General features: G+C 36.7%; 1 protein-coding gene across 2 annotated transcripts in view; it reads left to right on the forward strand.

Moving 5' to 3' along the window:
* Positions 1-15,154, forward strand: part of gpam (glycerol-3-phosphate acyltransferase, mitochondrial) — a 31,215-nt gene extending 16,061 nt beyond the window's left edge. For both annotated transcript variants that reach the window (XM_088635826.1, XM_088635825.1), the window contains 7 exons: positions 2,636-2,900; positions 3,713-3,855; positions 4,870-4,947; positions 6,560-6,697; positions 7,060-7,249; positions 8,161-8,219; positions 9,195-15,154. In XM_088635826.1, the coding sequence (XP_088491952.1) occupies positions 2,636-2,900; positions 3,713-3,855; positions 4,870-4,947; positions 6,560-6,697; positions 7,060-7,249; positions 8,161-8,219; positions 9,195-9,311 (990 nt within the window). In that variant the 3' untranslated portion in view covers positions 9,312-15,154. The remainder of the gene's footprint in view (positions 1-2,635; positions 2,901-3,712; positions 3,856-4,869; positions 4,948-6,559; positions 6,698-7,059; positions 7,250-8,160; positions 8,220-9,194) is intronic.
* Positions 15,155-19,159: the final 4,005 nt, after the last annotated feature.

Below are 19,159 nucleotides of genomic sequence, written 5' to 3' on the forward strand. Positions count from 1 at the left end.
TTTAATGATCAGTAACGACTGAATACTAGTTAAAACCTGTTGCCGAGCTAGTGTGGTGACATTTTGCCTACTTTAGTTCAGACAGGAAGATTAGATCTTCTACCGCTCTCTTCAGCAAAAGACTGAAAAAAATCACAGTGAAGCTAAATGCTTCATAAATGGTAGAAAGCCACTCTTCCATACAGTATGGTTAAATACAGAAACTATCCAGCTAATAGCTTTCAACTATTCGATGACAAAGACCTCTAATTGCAGCTTCTTACTTCATCAAGAACTTTCTACCGTTTATACTGACAGTTTCCTAAAGTGTATTTTTTTTCTGAATTTCCTGTTAGACAGGAGACTTCTCTTGCAGTACAAAACCAGAGTTAAAATCTGGTGTAAAATGGGGATGGAAATCTGTTTAATTTCTTTTAATAGGCTTTAACATTGAAAAGGTTTGTAACTTATGTTTTAGTTTGCGTTCTGAACTAGCAGCAAAAGAAATCCCAAAATAGATCTAACTGGTATTTCAATTAGCATACAGAAAACTTCTTTCCTAATGTGATGTTAAGGGAGTAGAATGAATACTGTACTGTACATTGGTAAATTAAACATGCAATTAAATATAATTTATTTTAATTTATTCTATTGTTACAAATGGGGTGTTATGAAACTGGCAAAAATCAGGAATTGACCGAGCGGTAAAGTCAATAAGTAAAATAATTAATTAGAATCCCCAATCTATAAGTGATATCTCTAGAATATAAAAGAGCAGTTGGTGTAATTAAAGGTACGTGAATTCTTTATTCTCTGGCACAGTTTTGGTGAAAAGAGTAATAATCCAGGCACACTTCGTTAAACAAATGTTTATTAGCAAGGAAAAGACAAACACTAGGCTAAAGACAACAACAACACACAAGTTACTCTCTACAGTATTTACAAACAAGCTGTTTCAGAGACCTTCTAACATTCTAATCACCCCAAAAAAAAACAGACTTGTACCAAGTATTAAACTTTAATAATGCCTGCAGAGGCCACATAAGAAATAAGATGCCTTCTTCATAGCTGACATATCACCTTGCAACTCACGACTGACAACTTACTGAAGCTAAGCAGCTGGGAGCTTGGTCAGTACCTGGGTGGGAGACATCCTGGGAAAAAACTAAGGTTGTTGCTGGAAGTGGTGTTAGTGAGGCCAGTAGGGGGTGCTCACCCTGTGGTCTGTGTGATACCCCAGTATTGTGACAGGGACCCTAAAAAAAGGCTCTGCCCTTCAGATGAGATGTAAAACCGATGTCCTGGCTCTCTGTGGTCATTAAAAACTCCAGGGCATTTCTCAAAAAGAGTAGTGGTGTTACCCTGGCGTCCAAAATTTAAATTGGGTCTCATTGACCTTCACCAATCATGGCCTCCTGATAATCCCCATCTATGAGCTGGCTTCATCAGTCTGTTCTCCTCCACACTTAGAGCTGATGTGCAGTAAGCGTTCTGGCGCACTATGGCTGCCATCGCATCATCCAGGTGGATACTGCACATTGGTGGTGGTGGAGAGTTCCCATTACGTGTAAAGCTTTTTTTGTGGAGTATCCAGAAAAGTGCTACATGAGTGTAAGGTATTATTAATAATAATTATTAATGCAATACAACCTGCAGTTATATCTCTCTCTTTCTGCAAATCCGGGTGCCACAAAATAAATGCAAGCCTACATTATCTCTCTATTCTAAAAAAAAATGCACCTTAAGCAAGAGAAATGTCTAAAACCAAGATATTTTTTTATTCAGGAAACCCTAAAAACACAGAATAGCAAGCTCTCTCCAGCAAGGTTCAGATACTTCGCTCCAGTCAGGTTTTGTTTGGATGATGATCATAGAGGCTGTCACCTGGCACAAGCTTCAAGTTCCAGCTCCTCTTGTAGTCTGACCTTCTTTCTCTCCTCTCTCCCTCTTCTTCTTCTTGTCCTTTCCCCTCCTCTGTGGTCTTAATGTGATCTTATGTGATGTGTTTCTGTATTGCTCATTGCAAACAATTAACCCACAACTTACCTAGATACAGTATACCAAGCTAATCTTTACAATTCTTTTTGCTTGAAGGGCTCCCCACATCTCAGCAGACATCCTTTCTGCTTTGAAGCTAGAGGTGCCAGGTGTCACAAACTTTAGCGAAACACTCCCTAGTCGCCTAAAGCTGTCACAATATTATGAATTTATTATTGAACATCAAAAATGGCATAACAAGTAACCAACATGTTTTTTTCAGTCATGGTTGTAATTTTGTTCATGAAGTTACAACTAATGCTGTTAATTGATTCAATGTACTGTACAGTACATGGTGGATATGCATTGTATGTATTGGTAAACTGGGATTGCCGTTAGAGATCTATCAATGTATTTTTTAGTCTTATTTGCATGGTGTTAAAGTGTTTATAGTGCCATGTGGTTATACAATCTGATAATATAATTCTACTTGATCCCTTGCATGTACTGTATACTATTAATCCGTTTGGATTGTAATATGTAAAATGGTTTATAAGTGTCACTTTTCTATATCTAGTTCACAAATTCTACCAGATTAAAAGCAAAAAGAAAACCTTTTCAAGAAAAAGTAAGCATCTGTTATAAGCAAGTGTGACATGGCCATTGTGTTCTGCTTCAGGGTGTGTACTTGTCTAAACTAGTGGAAGACTTCTTCTCCATGAAGGAAGAGGTCCTCTCTCGTGATTTTGATCTGGGCTTTTCTGGCAACTCGGAGGATGTCGTCATGCATGCCTTGCATCTCCTTGGAAACTGTGTCAATGTGACCACTTCCAGCCGCAATACGGAGTTCTTCATCTCTCCTGCCACGACCATCCCTGCCTTATTCGAGCTCAACTTCTATAGCAACGGCTTATTTCATGTTTTCATTACGGAAGCCATCATTGGTACGTACAATCCAGGGATATGCCATTACCTTGCATTACAGTGACGAGTCTTGAACCAGCCAGTCTTTTATTGAATATTGTATGCACAGAGAAAAAAATCTCTTAAGACTTGATATGCCCCCGGCCCCCCCGACAATTGTATTTAATAACACATTCTCCGTAAAGCTAAATCTGCTTTCCGTAATGTAACATTTCTAATCCCTTGTAGTCAAGAACATTTTGAATTGGATTTGCTTGATACTGTATATTCCCCCCCCCCCCTATTCGGCCCTGAGATATTTAGTAATTGAACTCATTATTCACTTAAGTGATTTCAATTAATTTTTAGCGGTCTGAGGTTCTAGTCTGTCACACTGAATGATCCATCCATTTCCTAATCACTTTATTGAATTCAGGGTGATGGTGGCCTAGAGCCTATTTAAACACTGGTTTAAGAGATTTTCTGAATGTGTGTAATGAATGATTTGGCTATTAAAAAAAAGTGTTCTCTTGTTCATTTGCATGCTACTGGACTGAAAGAGACATGAGCAAGTTCAGTTTATGGGACCTGTTGTACAATATATCGTTAAGGTCCTTCGTCCTTTGGTAGTTGATGATCTCCACAAACCTGCGAACATTTGCATAGATGGTCTTGCTCATCTATGCAAAAGTCACCTATGGTTTGGCTCTTTGATATAAAGAGGATGTCCTGTGGACCATATTTCAACAGGAGATATGTTCATGATTGTAGAATTCATTCCATAGAACTGGCCTCTCAGTAAGCAAGAGTCATTGATTACCATTGTATTCTGTGTTACTATTCCTCCTCACAGCTTGCAGTGTCTTGGCTATATTGAGGGAGCAGGCTGCAGAGACAGTGCAGAGCACCTCTGAGACGATGGTGAGCCAGGAAAGGCTTATCAGAAAAGCAGCTGGGCTCTCTCATTTCTTAACAAATGAAGTGGCTGTTGCTTTAGTAAGTATAAGGCTTAGTTTTGTCCTGTCTTGTCCACAATCCCCCCTTAACTCCCCCAACAGGCTGATTGAATCAGCATGATATTATTTGTGTTAACTGAGTTTAAACAGGCTGTCTCTGAAGATGTGTAAAACCTGGATGACGTCTGTGGAGAATAGCGATATTATGAATATCCGATAGTTCACATAAGAGCTTCACCAACTGGAGAAAAAACTAAAACCTGCATAAAGTAAGGGTAGTGGATTGTGATCCAAATTATTTTCATGCCACTCCGTAATCTGTTTTCTGTATTTTTTAAATGGATGATATTTTCAAAACTTTATGAGGTTTGTGGCTGATGTATAAAACTGTAGTAAATCCTAACCAGGCTAACCAGCCCTTGACAATCCCTCCTCCTCAGTGGACTTGACTGTAGTGAAAATAAAAGTTTTGTGTGGTGGATTTTATTCTGACTGTTGTAGAATAATCCAAGTCTCAACATCTGTCTCACTGTCTGTTGTTCCTTCCTTATGAGGTCAAAAGTTTTATTACCTTGCCTTTTGTGTTCAGAGCAAAAGGCTATGACTCAGAGATGTTGGTTTGTTTTTACAGGTGCACACATTTAGTTACCAAGCAGTCTCCCGGCTGTTTCAGCCTTACCCAGTTTCTGTTTTGTATTGGCATGCTTTGCTGCAGATACAGTACATTGCCAGTGACAGGCAGTATAAAGGCGTCTCAGGGAGCGTGACCCACACTTCCTTCACCTTCCCTCGTCCAAATAATCCCCTGCTTTCAGTCCAACCCACACTGCTACCCTCATCACAACTTCAATTGAAAGCAATCTTAAAAATGTAATAGGGTTGGACAGCAAGTGTTTTCAAACATCTTGTATAATTCATGCCATGCCCTGTTCATGCAGTTCTTTTTGAACTGTAGAAAGCAACTTATTATTCAGTGACTCCTCCTATTATTTTGGGTGGCAAAGTTATTCAGTGCTTATTTTCCAATAATCATTGAGAATTTTTCTTTAAACAGCCTTGCCAGATGGTTTATCAGGTCTTTGATGACACTGTGGGAAGGTTAATCCAGTATGGGATCCTCATAGTTGCTGAGGTAAGATGTACATGGATGCTTTAGTTGAGAAGACTTCCCAAGATATGCTGTTTCCATATGACATTGATATATTCCCATCAAAAAACGATGGTTAAAAAAACATTGTTTTTGATGTACACCAGGACACATGGATCAATTGTGGGAAAATGTTAATGTTTTGTGTTGTTTTCAATTTGCAGTTTGCATCTTACAGGCACTTCTGCAGTGTATGTATTAAGGTGTTTATTCTTTTTAGTAGCTTGAACTAGTGTTCTAGCCTTTTGCATGCATTGCATCAGGGATGGAGAGGTTGTTGAGAAGATGATTTGTGAATTTTTACTAGTTTTGAGTTACCCCTAGTCCTAGGGACTGGTTTAAGTCACAAATTATGTATGGCTTCGTCTTAAGTATCTCCCCCATCACTGTCCTTTCAGAATCTTTGTTTAAAATGGGTTATTAAATTGAATACAGTGAAATGATTTAAAAGCAGCAAACCTTTAAAATGTGGTGATTTATCCATTATAATAAGAAATTTGAAGTCTTAGCCATCCCTTTCATCACAAAAAAAATGTTATAGGATATTATATGCATGGGCATAAGTAATTATAATATAACATTTTATAGGCTATTCTACAGATGTTCAAATGAAAACAAATAGCAACTATGCTACATGCTTAAATAGTGGAATACTATCAAGACTGGTTCAGTTATTTTTCTTTATCAATAGTTACTTTGTGCTACTGTACATTTGTGAAAGGACTACAATGGTATTACTGCATGTCAACTGCATGAATCATTTGGTTACCTACTATATGCCAGCCAATCCTTAAATGCAAAGGTGTGCCAATGTTTATTTTTAGTAGCTGAGCTGAACATAAGAGAAGCCATTGGTTTATGGTATATATTTAGTGTCTGTGTGCTTACATAAATACTAAATATTTGAGAATGCTTTAGATGGTATGGTTCCTCCTGTGATATAATACTTTTGAGTAGATATTATTTATGGTCATGCAAATTAATGAGACATTTAAGCACATTGTTCTGTATTACATCTAGCAATACATTCCAAAGCCTTTCCTTGATACTGTACTGTACATAGTGCTTTGTACGGAGTTAACAGAACAAAATTGTCTTCCAATTCATTGATATTCTATCCATAATCTCTATAAATGTATTTCCTAAAACTTTGGTTTCATGGAAAGGTGACTAGAGCATGTCAGTTCTACAAAACGCTTAAACTACAGTATACATGCTCAGTGAGCTGATGCATTTAGATGTCAGCTTACAGTTTATGCTTAGAGTAAGCAAACTGGTGTCCTTTACCAGTTCTTTGTTTGAATTGTGGAGGATGTTGCTCAGTTTTACCTAAAAATACTGCATGTGTGCAAAGGTCACTTGTTATAGTATTCCAGATATTGCACAAAAAGGTTTTGCATTTAATTTTGCACATTTGCAACGCAGACTATGAGCTCAAAGACAAATTGCCTGACGTTTCAGCCGATCATATACTGTAAAGACATATCGCCTGTCTCTCCTCTGATAAAGCTGTGGGCTTGCACTGAAAGCATTCCTGCGCCGACCTGCTTGTTCTTCTTTTGGCTCATGTGATTTGATGTGCCTGTTGTCTTTACAGGAAGAGCAGGAGGAGCTGAGCCCCAGTCCTACCGAGGAGCCCTGGCCGAAAAAGTTCCCGGAGCCTCTGTCCTGGAGAAGCGATGAGGAGGATGAGGACAGTGACTTTGGGGAGGAGCAGAGGGATCGATACCTGAAGGTATCCACCATACCATGTGCTCTTGCTTCCAGGATCTGGCTCCTTCTTTCCAGTTAAAAAGACAATGTTGGGAATTTGAAGAAAAAACATTTAAGAATTGGGGATTGCTAAACCGCTTCCTTTGCAGGGGATTTTGAGGCCTTAATCTTTCAGTGAATAAGACTTGATTTCCCTTCAGATTGTGCCAGATCACCTCTGAAGTGGTCAAGGCCATGGGGTCTCCACCTTCATGACTGATGAATTTTAGTATAGTGTTTAGTACAATGTTTTGAAGAAAGCAGTCTTTACCGTTTCTGCAATGAAGAATGCGTTTGTATCCCACTATCCAACACGCTAACGACAAGACTCTCCAAATGTTGTAGGTGAGCTTGTCTCCAGAACACCAGGAATTCTTCGGTTTCCTGCAGAGGATTTTGGGCCCTGTCCTTGAAGCCTACAGTGCGGCAGCCATCTTTTTGCACAGTTTGAACGGTCCGGTTACAGAAAGGGAATACACTAACCAGCTATTCCGATTCCTTCTGACAAGGAGTGAGAAAAAGGTGGCAGTATTTGGTGAGTCATTCTGAAGAAAAAAAAAAGACTAACGAAGTTTCCACCTTTTTAGGCTGTGCTTTTGGGGAGGGGTTGAATGTTGAATTTGTACCAAAATTGTACTTCTGTTAATAAGTAGGGTTTCCTTCATTGAAGAAATATTTTTTAAATAAGTATTTGAAATTTGTTACAGTCCATTAATCTGTTAAATGAGTGATAGGTTTGTTTGAGGAAAAAATGTGATATGGGCAACCAAGGATAATGATCTCAAAACAAGGGCTCTACATAAGATTGTCTATGTAAGACAAAATAATTAATCCTGATTTCTTTTACTTTTAGCATGCAAAGGTTATTTATTGTAAGTTCTAGAAATAAAAATGTATCTTTTCAATAAGAACTGTGTTTTTTATGTTTGTAGAGAAATTATCTTTTGAAGAAATGTAAAAGGTTAAACTAAAAATCTATATTGTGAAGTTTAAAAAAAATACCGATTCAAAATTTGATTCAGTTTTGCTTTTAAAAATGCTGTTTCTTTTGATGAAAGCATTTGGAGGCAGTACAAAGACGCAGAATGAATGTGTTTAAATGGGGAAAGAAAATTAATGTGGATATCTCCCGTTTCACTAAAAAAATGATAGACCCAGGTTACTAAAGCTCTTGTAATTATGTAAGTCTTCTAGATTTGTAGGCCCCTTAAGTCTACAACTGAGGATTTCTCGAAGTATTTAAATAATTAATTGAGTAATTAAGTCTAAAACTGGATCATTAAATTAATAGAGTGCTCAAAACTTACATCATTCCCCTGGACCAAGACTGGGAACCTCTGGCTCAGAGAGTACATGAATCTTGAACAGCCTTGACTCTTATGTTTAACTAACCTGACGGCAATCTTCTTAAATGTTTTGTTGCAATTACTTTTCCATTTATTGTAGGAGAAAGTGCCACACACTACCTTGTGAAGAATACAGTGAAAACGTTTAAAGAACTGGGGGTAGGTGTTTTGTAAGAAAGCATTAGTCTGTGAACTTGTGTACTTTTGCTGCTTTTGAACAAGACCTTAAATTTATTGTGCATGTTCTAAGATGTAGTATATTGAAAATAACCTACTGTATATTCATGGTTATCCTTCTGAATACCTTATTCTATTGCAATGTGCAGAAATTATTAATTGAAAGCAGATTTTCAGTATCAAGAATACATGCTTTAGATTATTGACTGGTGAAAGTGCCATTTTGAAACCATTGTAATGTTATAGTTTTGGATCTTAACTTAAATCTTTTAGTGCATAAAACTATAGAATCATATAGAAACTCATGCAAATTGCTGTATGCGATTCAAGAAAAGGGAATACTACCTCTTGTGTGGTAGTGTACAGTATATACTGTATCACTTGTTGTGTTTCATACACAATCTATAGTGAAATCTTACAATTACATGTCTTCTACCTGTTTCATCTGCATATTGGAATTCTTAAATCATTGTGAGCACATATTGACATATATTATAATTTTTATAATTATAATTATAATTTTACTCAACTCTGTGCTGCTGCCAGGATGTGAACAATTTTTGTGAGGTGAAAGTAATTGAAAGTACTGTAATCCGTTTCTGTATACGACTGCCGCATATCCGTTGGCCTGTGTATACCCACGGTTTAAGAATCTTTGTATTCTTGAGCAAATTAAAATTAGTACTTGCTTTTTTTTTCCTGTTAAGACCCAGCTCCAGTGCATTTGTACAGTAGTATAATAATGTATTGATAATGTTTTAAAAGTATAGGCCACTCTCAACCAAGCATCTCTCTAAAGAGGATTTTAAGCATACAGTACTTCTGTTATCTACATTTTTGTATATCTTGCCCTGGTATTGTTCTCACCATAGTGGATTATGCCATGGTTAACTGTACTATAAAATGCTGGAAATGAAAAAGAAATGTAGAAAACATTTTTTTCTTCACTGTTTGCAGGTCTTCAAAGAAAGAAGTGAAAACAGGGTGACAGTCCTGGAACTTAGCAGTACTTTTCTACCTCAAGCTAACCGTAACAAGCTGCTTCAGTTCATCCTCTCTTTCAGCTTAATATAACCTGCATTTTAAAATATTCACCTTGGGGAAAATTCTCAGTTAGTCAGTGTGCAAAAGGGCTTTTACTGGATAGTAAAAAGGTGCTAATTTATGGCATAGCTTTACCTGGAAGTGCCTTCATAAAGTACTAACAAGTAGGAGACTCATCTTTCTTTTGTAATGAATTGCTGAAATATTAATGTGCAGCTAGTCTAATTGTTAAACACGTTAGCACTGATGCATCAGCACAGCCTGTGATTTGTATTCTTGAGTGTTTGCCAGTGAAAGCCCTGCTTTCAGTTTGTTTCCTTTCACTTCCAAAATACAGACGTAGTACTCATCTCTGGCTAGGAGATGAATGTCATTGACAGAACAAAAACTGTACAAGTTGCCTTCATTGTGAAAGGTTGAATAGACACTACAGAAAGAAAAGGAAAAAAAATGTGAATAATGATATTTATTCAAGAACCCTACATTGCATGTAATAGGAAACAAGCATTTAAAGGATTTTAAAAAGCAGTGAAAATATTAATGCAAGAAATAAAAAGGTGCTTCATTTAGTGTTATTCCTGAATGCACTTGGGATTCTATATTTGGTCAAAGTAAAAAAATGTTAATGGGATTGTATATTGTTCAGCTCCCTGGTGAAGCTGTCGTGGCATCTTAGTTTTAGGCCATAGATTCTAATACTTTGCATACCCTGAAAGCCAAACATTCTCCCAAGGTGTGGGTTCTGGGTTTCATGGTGTTTAGCTGAAACCAGTATTCTAATGGACATCATACTGTAAATGTGCTTTTTGGAGGTTGAATACTCTTTAACTAAAAGGACTGGCACTGACTATATTGATTTTTACACCTTCTGTGGATATCCTGGGCATTTGTAGTGAATGAATAGTCGTTCTCTTGGTGATGTCCATTTTCTCTTGGAGGTGATATATTCCGTTTTTTTTGCTGTAGAATGGCATGTGTTGAAAGGGGCCATTTTAGTTAACACCACTACCATGAAAACATTAATAGTAGCTTTTGAAGGTTTGTTAAAGGCACATACAGTATTTGACAGCAGGTCAGTAAGTTCGTTGAACAGTGCACTTAAAATGGTTCTAGCCATGATTTCTCTGTACCTCTTGCCAGTACAATCCTGATAGTGTGCAACAAATCATAGTGCAAGTTGAACTTGTGACATCACTTTTCCAGGCCTCCCTACAGTCTTTCAGTGGACAGCTTTTTGGCATGGCAGTTTTTCATCCGATGCTTGTGTGACTTGGGAAGCTAGTGCACAGAGGCACAGAAATAAACTTCACATTTATTCCAAGGCCCACTGGAATCTCTGATACTGTTGACTCGTTGGGTTCTCTGATACTGTTGAACTACATTGCGGTTATGTCGAAGTTCGTAGGGGGAGTTTAGAGAGCTAGTGTCTCTGTGTTATTGGAGACCATTGTGATGATGTCACTCACCAGTACTCCTAGCCCTCTACTGCAAGGGGCCTGGTCTTTTGTGATTGAGGGCTTGTATGCTGATGGTGCAAGCTGTGCACATGAAGCTTCTCAAGAGAGTGGATCATGTCCTGGTCAGGACCACGCATATCATGCATGTACTCTTGTAGGCCCATCTTTCTTTTAAACTGTGAATAAAATGGATCTATTTTGGTGGCTCCACAGGCCATCAACAGGACATTCAGACCTCAGGTCATCTTGAAATGGCTTGAAGTCATGCTTTAACATAGGTGATCATTTTGTTTTAATCATTTCAAGAATTATGAGGGTCTGTTACCATATGCACCACTGCTGTTTTGTCAAGGAAGATAGAAGACTGTCAAACACTGGACAACATCTTAATTTTAGTGAGATCCATACTTTGAGTGAAGAAGTTTAGGTCTAGCCAGCAGATACCCTAAAGCCAAGAATTTAAGTAGAGTTGTTTTAGTGTAAAGTAGTGGCGGAATGAGCTTTAAAGTGAACCAAATTGCTGTGATGAATCTGAATTCATTTTTCTCTTTTATTTTCATATTCAACCCCATAAATTCTGCAGTGTGGCTTAAAGCAAATGCAGACATACTGTAGAAAGCTATGTTATGTGGTTATCAGAATGTTTATTAAGGAGTACTTCTTCTTTCTGACTAAAGCAGACCAAGGTGGGTTCTTGGTTTTGCAAAACAACCTGATATCCTTTGTACGGTAATTTCTTCCCTTTACAAAATTAAATTTAATTTGCGGTTGAGAAATAATTTCACAATAAACTTCCATTTGTGTTGAGACTGTGGGAGGAAACCATTAGGAAAATGGGGAGAGCTGGCAAACTCCATGCAGACAGCACCCCAAGAATTGAACCCAGGGCCCCAGCAGTGCGAGGCAGCAATGCTAACTACTGCACCACCTTGCTGCCCCCTAATGTAATCATATAATTGTATGATATTAATATCTAATTAATATAACTGTATATATTCTCTGATACGGGTTGCGCTGTTTTGATTAAGAGGAATGTAAAAGAAGGAATAATAAGAAAGGGGAGTGTTTTAAAAGATTATGAAAGATCTCCAAATTGCATTTTCTATTCAAACTGTTTTGGGAGCTGTCCATATACAGTACAAGTCTTTACTCCATTTCCACAGAGCTCTGCTTTTCCTGTTTTCAATCTGTAGTTTCAAATACGATCTGGATGTGTAAGGGGGAAATCAGGACATTTCCTTTTAACAGTTTAAGTTGCAGTCCTTAACGAGTAAACACAAGTAACTGGAGAGAAGTTACAGCAAACTGTGAAAGCAAGGAGGGCATTGTTTAGTTCTGAGGAACATTTCCATCTTCCTTAGTGTATTGATACTCTAGTCCTTTAAGTGTTTGCGTTAATAATTTTCTGCTGTATTTTGGTTGTCGTGTACCTTATACCAGCTTTCGAGCATGCTGCACACACTAATGAAGTGATATACAGCAGGAATAACCTAACTAGGCCAGCAAAGCTGAAATTCTCCCACCTTTGAGCAGCTACCTAAGCCACTGTGCTCTAACCTTATTGGTCTGCAGTGGAAATAGATGCTTTTTAATTAGAACATGCATTATTGAGCCATTTTGAACTAAAGCCATATAACAAATAACTGTGAGAACCTGAGGATGTGTGGCTTGTGAATTATATAACATCGCAGGCAACAATTTTATTTGTAATATGCATGCATCTACTGCTGTTGAATGTTTTGTCTGAAGGGTATAGGTTTGGACACCACTGTAGTTTTAATTCACCTTAGGTGTGTGATTAAAAGATACTTGAAAGTTACTGAGAAACAGCATTTTTTCAATTTGAATGTCCAGAAATGAATTATGTGGTTACCAGTTGAGTACAAATTCAATTACTGTGCTCACAGAACATACTGTATACAAATCCCTGCCAGCTTAAAATGAACTCCCCCCAGATGTGGTGGGATTCTTTCATTTTCTGTGATATAACATTTTCACCTGCTGCATGAACATCCTGTTTCTTGTTCTTCATGGCACTCAGGGTCCATGCTCTCAGAGACTGCTGCATTTTGTTGCCCTTGTGTCACAATATGGTACAATATTTAATATCTCTATGATAAGACTGCTCATATCATTCATTTTAACATGGCAGGTTGAATGTGGCCTCTTTTTCCAATATTCTATATATATAAAGTTTGCATGTTATAAATAATCCTTCCTGTACACTTGACCACCAATGCTCAGTCATTTTGCTCAAATTGACCAACTTTGAAAATACATTATTGAGTACTGTAAGTTACCTAAGATGTTGTACAACAAAGTGACTGGCAAAGCCTGGAAGACTGAAATGAGTTTTTTAATATGCTTTCAGAAATGACTGTAATTGAAATTAAATTAATACTGCAGACAGCTCACAAGTTAAATGTGTTTCAAAGCTTAAAGTGCAAGGATGGTAGGTACACTGCTACAGTAGTTCTTTGTTTTAAATGGTTCTCACTGGGGAATGATAGCCTGGTATTAATGATGACATAGCCAGATCCCCTGTCTGGGGAGAGCCAAGGGGAAAGCAAACAGAAGAAAGAATGATAAAGACCTGCATTTCATTGGAGAAATGTTGGATCGGTGGCATGAATTGATGCTTGCCTCTCCTGAACTTAAAAACCTGGAAATGTACCAAATCTGAATTCAGATGGAAGATCAATTGCTTTGCAGTGCAGCAAAATCTAGATCTTTCACCCAGAGTCAAGAAAAAAATATTAAAAACTGTTTAAAGCTGTAGACATAAATATTAGGCTTTTTAAAGCTGTAGAAAATATTAACACATATTAAATTCATTAGACTGCTGAAAATCGTAACAGTTGCTAGTTCCATAAGTTTTGTTAATTTGTAAATGGTATTAATTTTAATAAAATTGTGAGTATCTTTGTTGGACTTTTAGTGTTATCAGCATTTTTTTTTACAACCACTTTTGTTTGCACTGAAACTTTGGAATGTCTTCAAACCACTTTTTTATCCTAGCAGTTTAGTAGTAACAGCTGTCACTCAGCTTGACTCCGTGCTAAGCCTGCGGTGCCAAACTGGATAGAGTAGGACTACAGTATGTATGCTTTCCTCTGAAATGCAGTGTCAGATCATCCAGCATTTTTCACACTGCAAGTCCCACAGTGCCTGCAGGAAACTTAGCATTTATTTGATTGAGCAATGCAGCTCCCACTTGTTGTATCGCAACCTCACAGGTGGCCCAGGGTGTCACTATTACACTGCAAGCCAAGAGCAATCACTCTGCCCAGTCCTGGTCCTGGAGGTCTTGAGTGTACATATGCTGGTTTTTCTGATGTAGCGCTATGTGTTGATCGACATGAAAGCCTGCTTAAATGTATTGTGCAGGTTGAAACTTAGTAAGGAAGTCCATGAGACAATATTGGTTTTGACTTGGTATACTGGCTGGCTGAGTCTCATGCAAATAAAGGCCTAATGAATCTGTCAGCTTGCTAACTTTGATTGTGCTGGGGGTTACATTGTTTAACACAATATGAAATCTTTTTTTTATATATTGTGTTAACACTATAAGCAAAGTCCCATTTTCAAAATACTGGCATTTCCACTGATCGCTTATGCGGGTGAATGTAACACCACTGTAAATTATCTGTATTAAATATTAACAAGGACCTTATTTCCAATGCACACTCAGTAATAGTGGTATGGCATTTGGCATTGCCTCTTCCTCAATTTGGCTTTTTGCACTGGGAAACCAGACTGTACAGCAATAAACTCTGCCTGCCCTTCTGTGAACATTTAGTGCGCAAAACACTTCTTCCGTCTCTCCCAAAAGGTAAATCAATTGAAATATGAAATTGTGCTATATATACTGTATTAGTCTTTTTGATATTTGTAAATGAACTTGTCCAGAACTCAGCAACATTGTGAATGGATACCGCTTCATTAAGAGAGGGGTGTACATTCCCTTGAAAGTTTGCTGACTGCTGAAAGCAGTGCTGTGGTCTCGTTTACTTAGGTTAGTTCTGAATAGAAACTCAGTCGCAGTAAATGAATTAAAGAACTTCAGGACAGTACCAATAAAAGCACTTATAAAGAATAAAGCTCCTCTATAACCTCTGAACAGGATGCCTTTACATCACCAACAGTATTTAAAATGTTAAAATGCATGCTTGCAAATATTACCAATGTAACATAACCTTTTCAAAAATGAATTATATTTGATTAACACAACTATAGCATATTAATGTTATTTTTTGATCTAATGGTTTTTAACAACATGTCTAAGAGTGTAGTGATTTGTGCCATTGTTTACATACTTTGTTTTATTTTTCTGCCTGTTGCATAGTAATTTTAATGTAAAGCACAGTTGTTATTCAGTTGTTTTTTTAAAATAAAATAATAGATTAACAATAAAAATGGTTCATGTTATTGTTGTGGTGAGGTTTGGTGTGGAAATCTGAAAAAGTTAGATTAGGCTTTAATGTTTTAATGGTTCTGGCTATACCTTTATACAGAGACACTGACTGCCATTCACATTATTTACAGGGGAACTGCAGTCCCAATTACACAAGATGGCACTGTGCTTCTCTGGTTATGTCATCTGTTTTGTGATGTAAAAATGAGTTATGGTGAACATTTGAGCTTTTATTGTGGTTTGAAATGCACTCATCAGTTCTGATTCTTTCTTAACCTGAAATATAAAAATAATGTTGCAGTTCCCCTTTAAGTCAACAAATAGTGGCTTTGATCACAATACAGTTCAGGTGTGCACTGTTAATTAAATCTTAGTGTTTTTTAAAGCTAAAGACTTCAACATTAAATTGCAATAGAATCTATCAAAGTACAATTAAAGGAATAAATATTGTGAAGAAATATGATGACTTGCTATATATACCGTACCAACTGTACCATTGTAGTTGTGATACTCCAGTATTAGTTACCATGGCTACTCTTAGTATAAGTTTCTGGAACAAGTATCACATTTGTGGCTACTGGCCTCAGAGGAAGCACCCGCAAAAAAAAAAAAAAAGTTTCCTCTGAAGATACACGAAGGAAGTAGTTTCTGGTAAGAGAAAATCTTTAAATACTTTGTTGTTAAGAAAAATTAGTTCTTGTTTTCTTGAGGTCTTGTTTTTAATGATGCCCAGAACGGTAAGTAAAAGTTTTTATGTAGTATGGTACTTGGTTTTTTTAAGGATGGGACCTTGAGAACTACACAAAACCGATTGCAAAGTCTGATGGTGTTACACCAAAAAAATGTTAAAACTTACTTTGAAAATGTGTTCTAAATAAATCTTAAAAATCGGCAGGCTAGGAAACCTAGAGCTGTAATTATATTGGAAAGAACAGGTACAAAATCAATAGGATATCTTTGAATTGTTCCGTTAGCCATTAGTAATAACTGTAAAATTACATAATGAAAAACACTTACAGGGAACACCATAAACATTTCCAAAATACAGACGCACGATCCCCAGACAGTAACACTTATTTTCACAAAGGTTAATTTCATGCTCTGCTGATGTACAATTGGCAGATACAAGAGCAACATTATGTGTTCTATGTAAAGTCTTCATTGCTTCAATTTCACACTTCACTATGGCATATTGCAGTTTTAAGTCTGCATGTCTATTTGCATTTTTACATTATTACCTTTAGCTTGGGTGTTATCTAACTGAAGGTAAAAGTATTTTTTTTTTAATAAAGAGTTATTGAATAAAACCTGACGCCAGCCTTTAATTATGAACAGTCAGCTTCGGTGGAAAAGAGCAATGTAAGTGGGGAGCAGCATTAGCATCGCAAGTTAATGTGTAAATTCCACATGGAATTAACTTTTACTTGTGTCTCCATAAGATACAATATTTTGCATTGTTAAATGGATTCAGTGATGCTTTAAATGTAATTCAATTATGCAAATATTGCGAATCTACATCTTTTAAGCGAAATGAAGCCTTAGAGAGCTGAAGTTGAATTCATTCTAAATTCTGAGGTACAGTATGCTATTGAAATTTAATTGGGAGGAGTCTTTTGTGTTGGACACTTTTCCTGTAAAAGTGAAATGACTCCTCGGCCTGAAAAGTGTTTTTTTTTGTTCATATCTAGTGAAATCAGCGAATGGACATTCTGATGGAAGATCGTTGTAGATATTATATTGGGTTACCTGTTGACCTTAGTTGACCTTTGTAGAGCTTTCTTGTTTTTACTCTTAACGCCTCAACAGTTTTTAAGTTTTATTCCCATGATGTTTGATTGGCCTGAAAAGTTCACACCAAACAGTGGTTTAGGTCAAGTGTACTGATGTCATGGTGGTTCACCAACAAACCTTTCCAAGTTTAAACTTTATAGTTTATACAGTGCCTTTGTAAAAACAGAGGATTATTGGCATTCAGTCCTTGTACTGACAAAGAAAAATTCAAACTCATAAATTCTGGAAATGTATTTGCATATTTTGTTCTGTAGGTGGCAGTGATAGTCTATTCTTCATATTGCAGGTTCCTAGGTTGCGTGTACAGATTCACTTCAGTGCTTTTTTGATCGGACTAGGGCTTTTAATTAATTAGACATGAGTGTAGGTTAGGGGTATTTCTAAATCTTTTTCTTAGTGGTTGACGCAAGCCTTGTATTGGCGCTGTTGTTTTTCTAATTGTATGTGATGATAATTTATTAAGGAGAATTAATTAAAACTAAGGCCTACTTAACATGATGTGATAGAATTCAAACGAGGAGCAAAAGAATGAAGTTTAAATTGGTGCTCTTGGGCAAATCTGATATACTGAAGGGAATAAACAGTGTAGGTACTCCTCATTAATTCTGGTGCTTTTGTCACATCCTCCTTGGCAGCATTTCCACTCATTCTGCACGTGCCTAGAGTTATTGAAATTTCTGTAGCTTTGATGCACAGCAATGGAACAGTTAGGCTTAAGCCCAAACTTGCAGAATTCATACGGCTAAAAATGTAATTGAAAAAAAAACATATTTTGAGACATGAATTCAAGTATAATGTTGCAATTGTTGTTGGTAGCTGCATTGTACACATCCCGACATCCTTTGATTTCTGCGACTGATTCATTGTGAAATCAGCAAAGGAAGGAGGAAAGTATTGGTTAGCATTTGTCTACGTTCAGGATAACAAAAGCATTCTTCTTGGGACTAAAAGAAACTGCATTCCTTTTAAAGTTTAAACACAGATATTTAGTTAACGAGACTTCATTGTTTAAATTGAATCAATGTTATCACTGGGATTATAAATAGTGCATGAGACAAAGGGGATCCAATGAGATTTCAGATAACAGATGAAGATACTGTAGTTTTAAAGCCTTTATGATTTGAGTAATAGTGACATGAAGATTGTTTATAATAAGTCCTTCCTCCCCTCATTTCTTTAAAATAACTTGATCTTTTAAGGAGATTTTCTTTCATTAGTTTGCTTGTACTGTACCCTCTTTCATATTTTTCCTTGGTTTAAAGTACCATGCTCAGAAACAGGAAAAAAAAGATGCTGTTTTTACATTGTAGATGTAAAAATTCTGAAAGAACAAACACAATAAGCTACAAAAGATAGCTCAGAAAAGACACATTAATTAACAGCACCTACCTCACAGTGGCTGACTGCTCCTACATTTAAAGGTAATTTTAAAAGCCTGACAAAACATCTAGCTGCAATCTAATCTCTGCTTTAGACAGTGGTGGGAGTACAGCTCACAAAGTGCAACGAAAGGATATATTGTTTCTTTTATTTGTTTTGTCTCAAATTTATACTTAAATCTCAGACTTTAGGTATGTTTGTGGAATCATTATTGATAGAGTAAAAAGCAGAATATTTCATAGATTTGTTTTGGGTGGCTTAAATGTTAATCCATAAGCATACCTAAGTAAACAAATTATCACAAGAGCACATTTCATTTTCTGACAGCTTTCTCCATGTTGTATCTTGATTTACCAACTGATGAGATTTTGACTAAAGTCTCTTAATTGAGTTCAGGAGTTCAGACTTCATATTAGCATTCTTTAGCATGAACCTTTTAGATTGATGGGTGACAACTTGGCTAAGAAATGTTCTGAACCTTCCATGAGGAGCAATCCCAGGGGGACTTATACAGAATATGGAAGGCTGGGAAGGAAGTATTAATATCTTGAATTTGTAAAGGTGCAGGATGGTATGGGTAAAGTTGTGTTGGGTCTGTCTTCTTTCCTGAAATATAATTTCTAAACACCATTTACTAGCTCATACTATATAGTATATGACTGAGTTACTGTATGTCAGAATATTTTTCACCTTCAGTCTGCATTTTTTACTTAAAGTCATGATTGATTCAGTTTTGTTTCACCTTCATTACATATATTTTTTTAATCTTTCTGCAGTGTGCTTCTCAAATCTATTTGCTTTAATGTAGACGTGATGTTTAATACATTAAAAAAGCT

This window comes from Lepisosteus platostomus, chromosome 6 (assembly GCF_059453375.1).
Source record: "Lepisosteus platostomus isolate fLepPlt1 chromosome 6, fLepPlt1.hap1, whole genome shotgun sequence".
Classification (NCBI taxonomy): domain Eukaryota; kingdom Metazoa; phylum Chordata; class Actinopteri; order Semionotiformes; family Lepisosteidae; genus Lepisosteus; species Lepisosteus platostomus.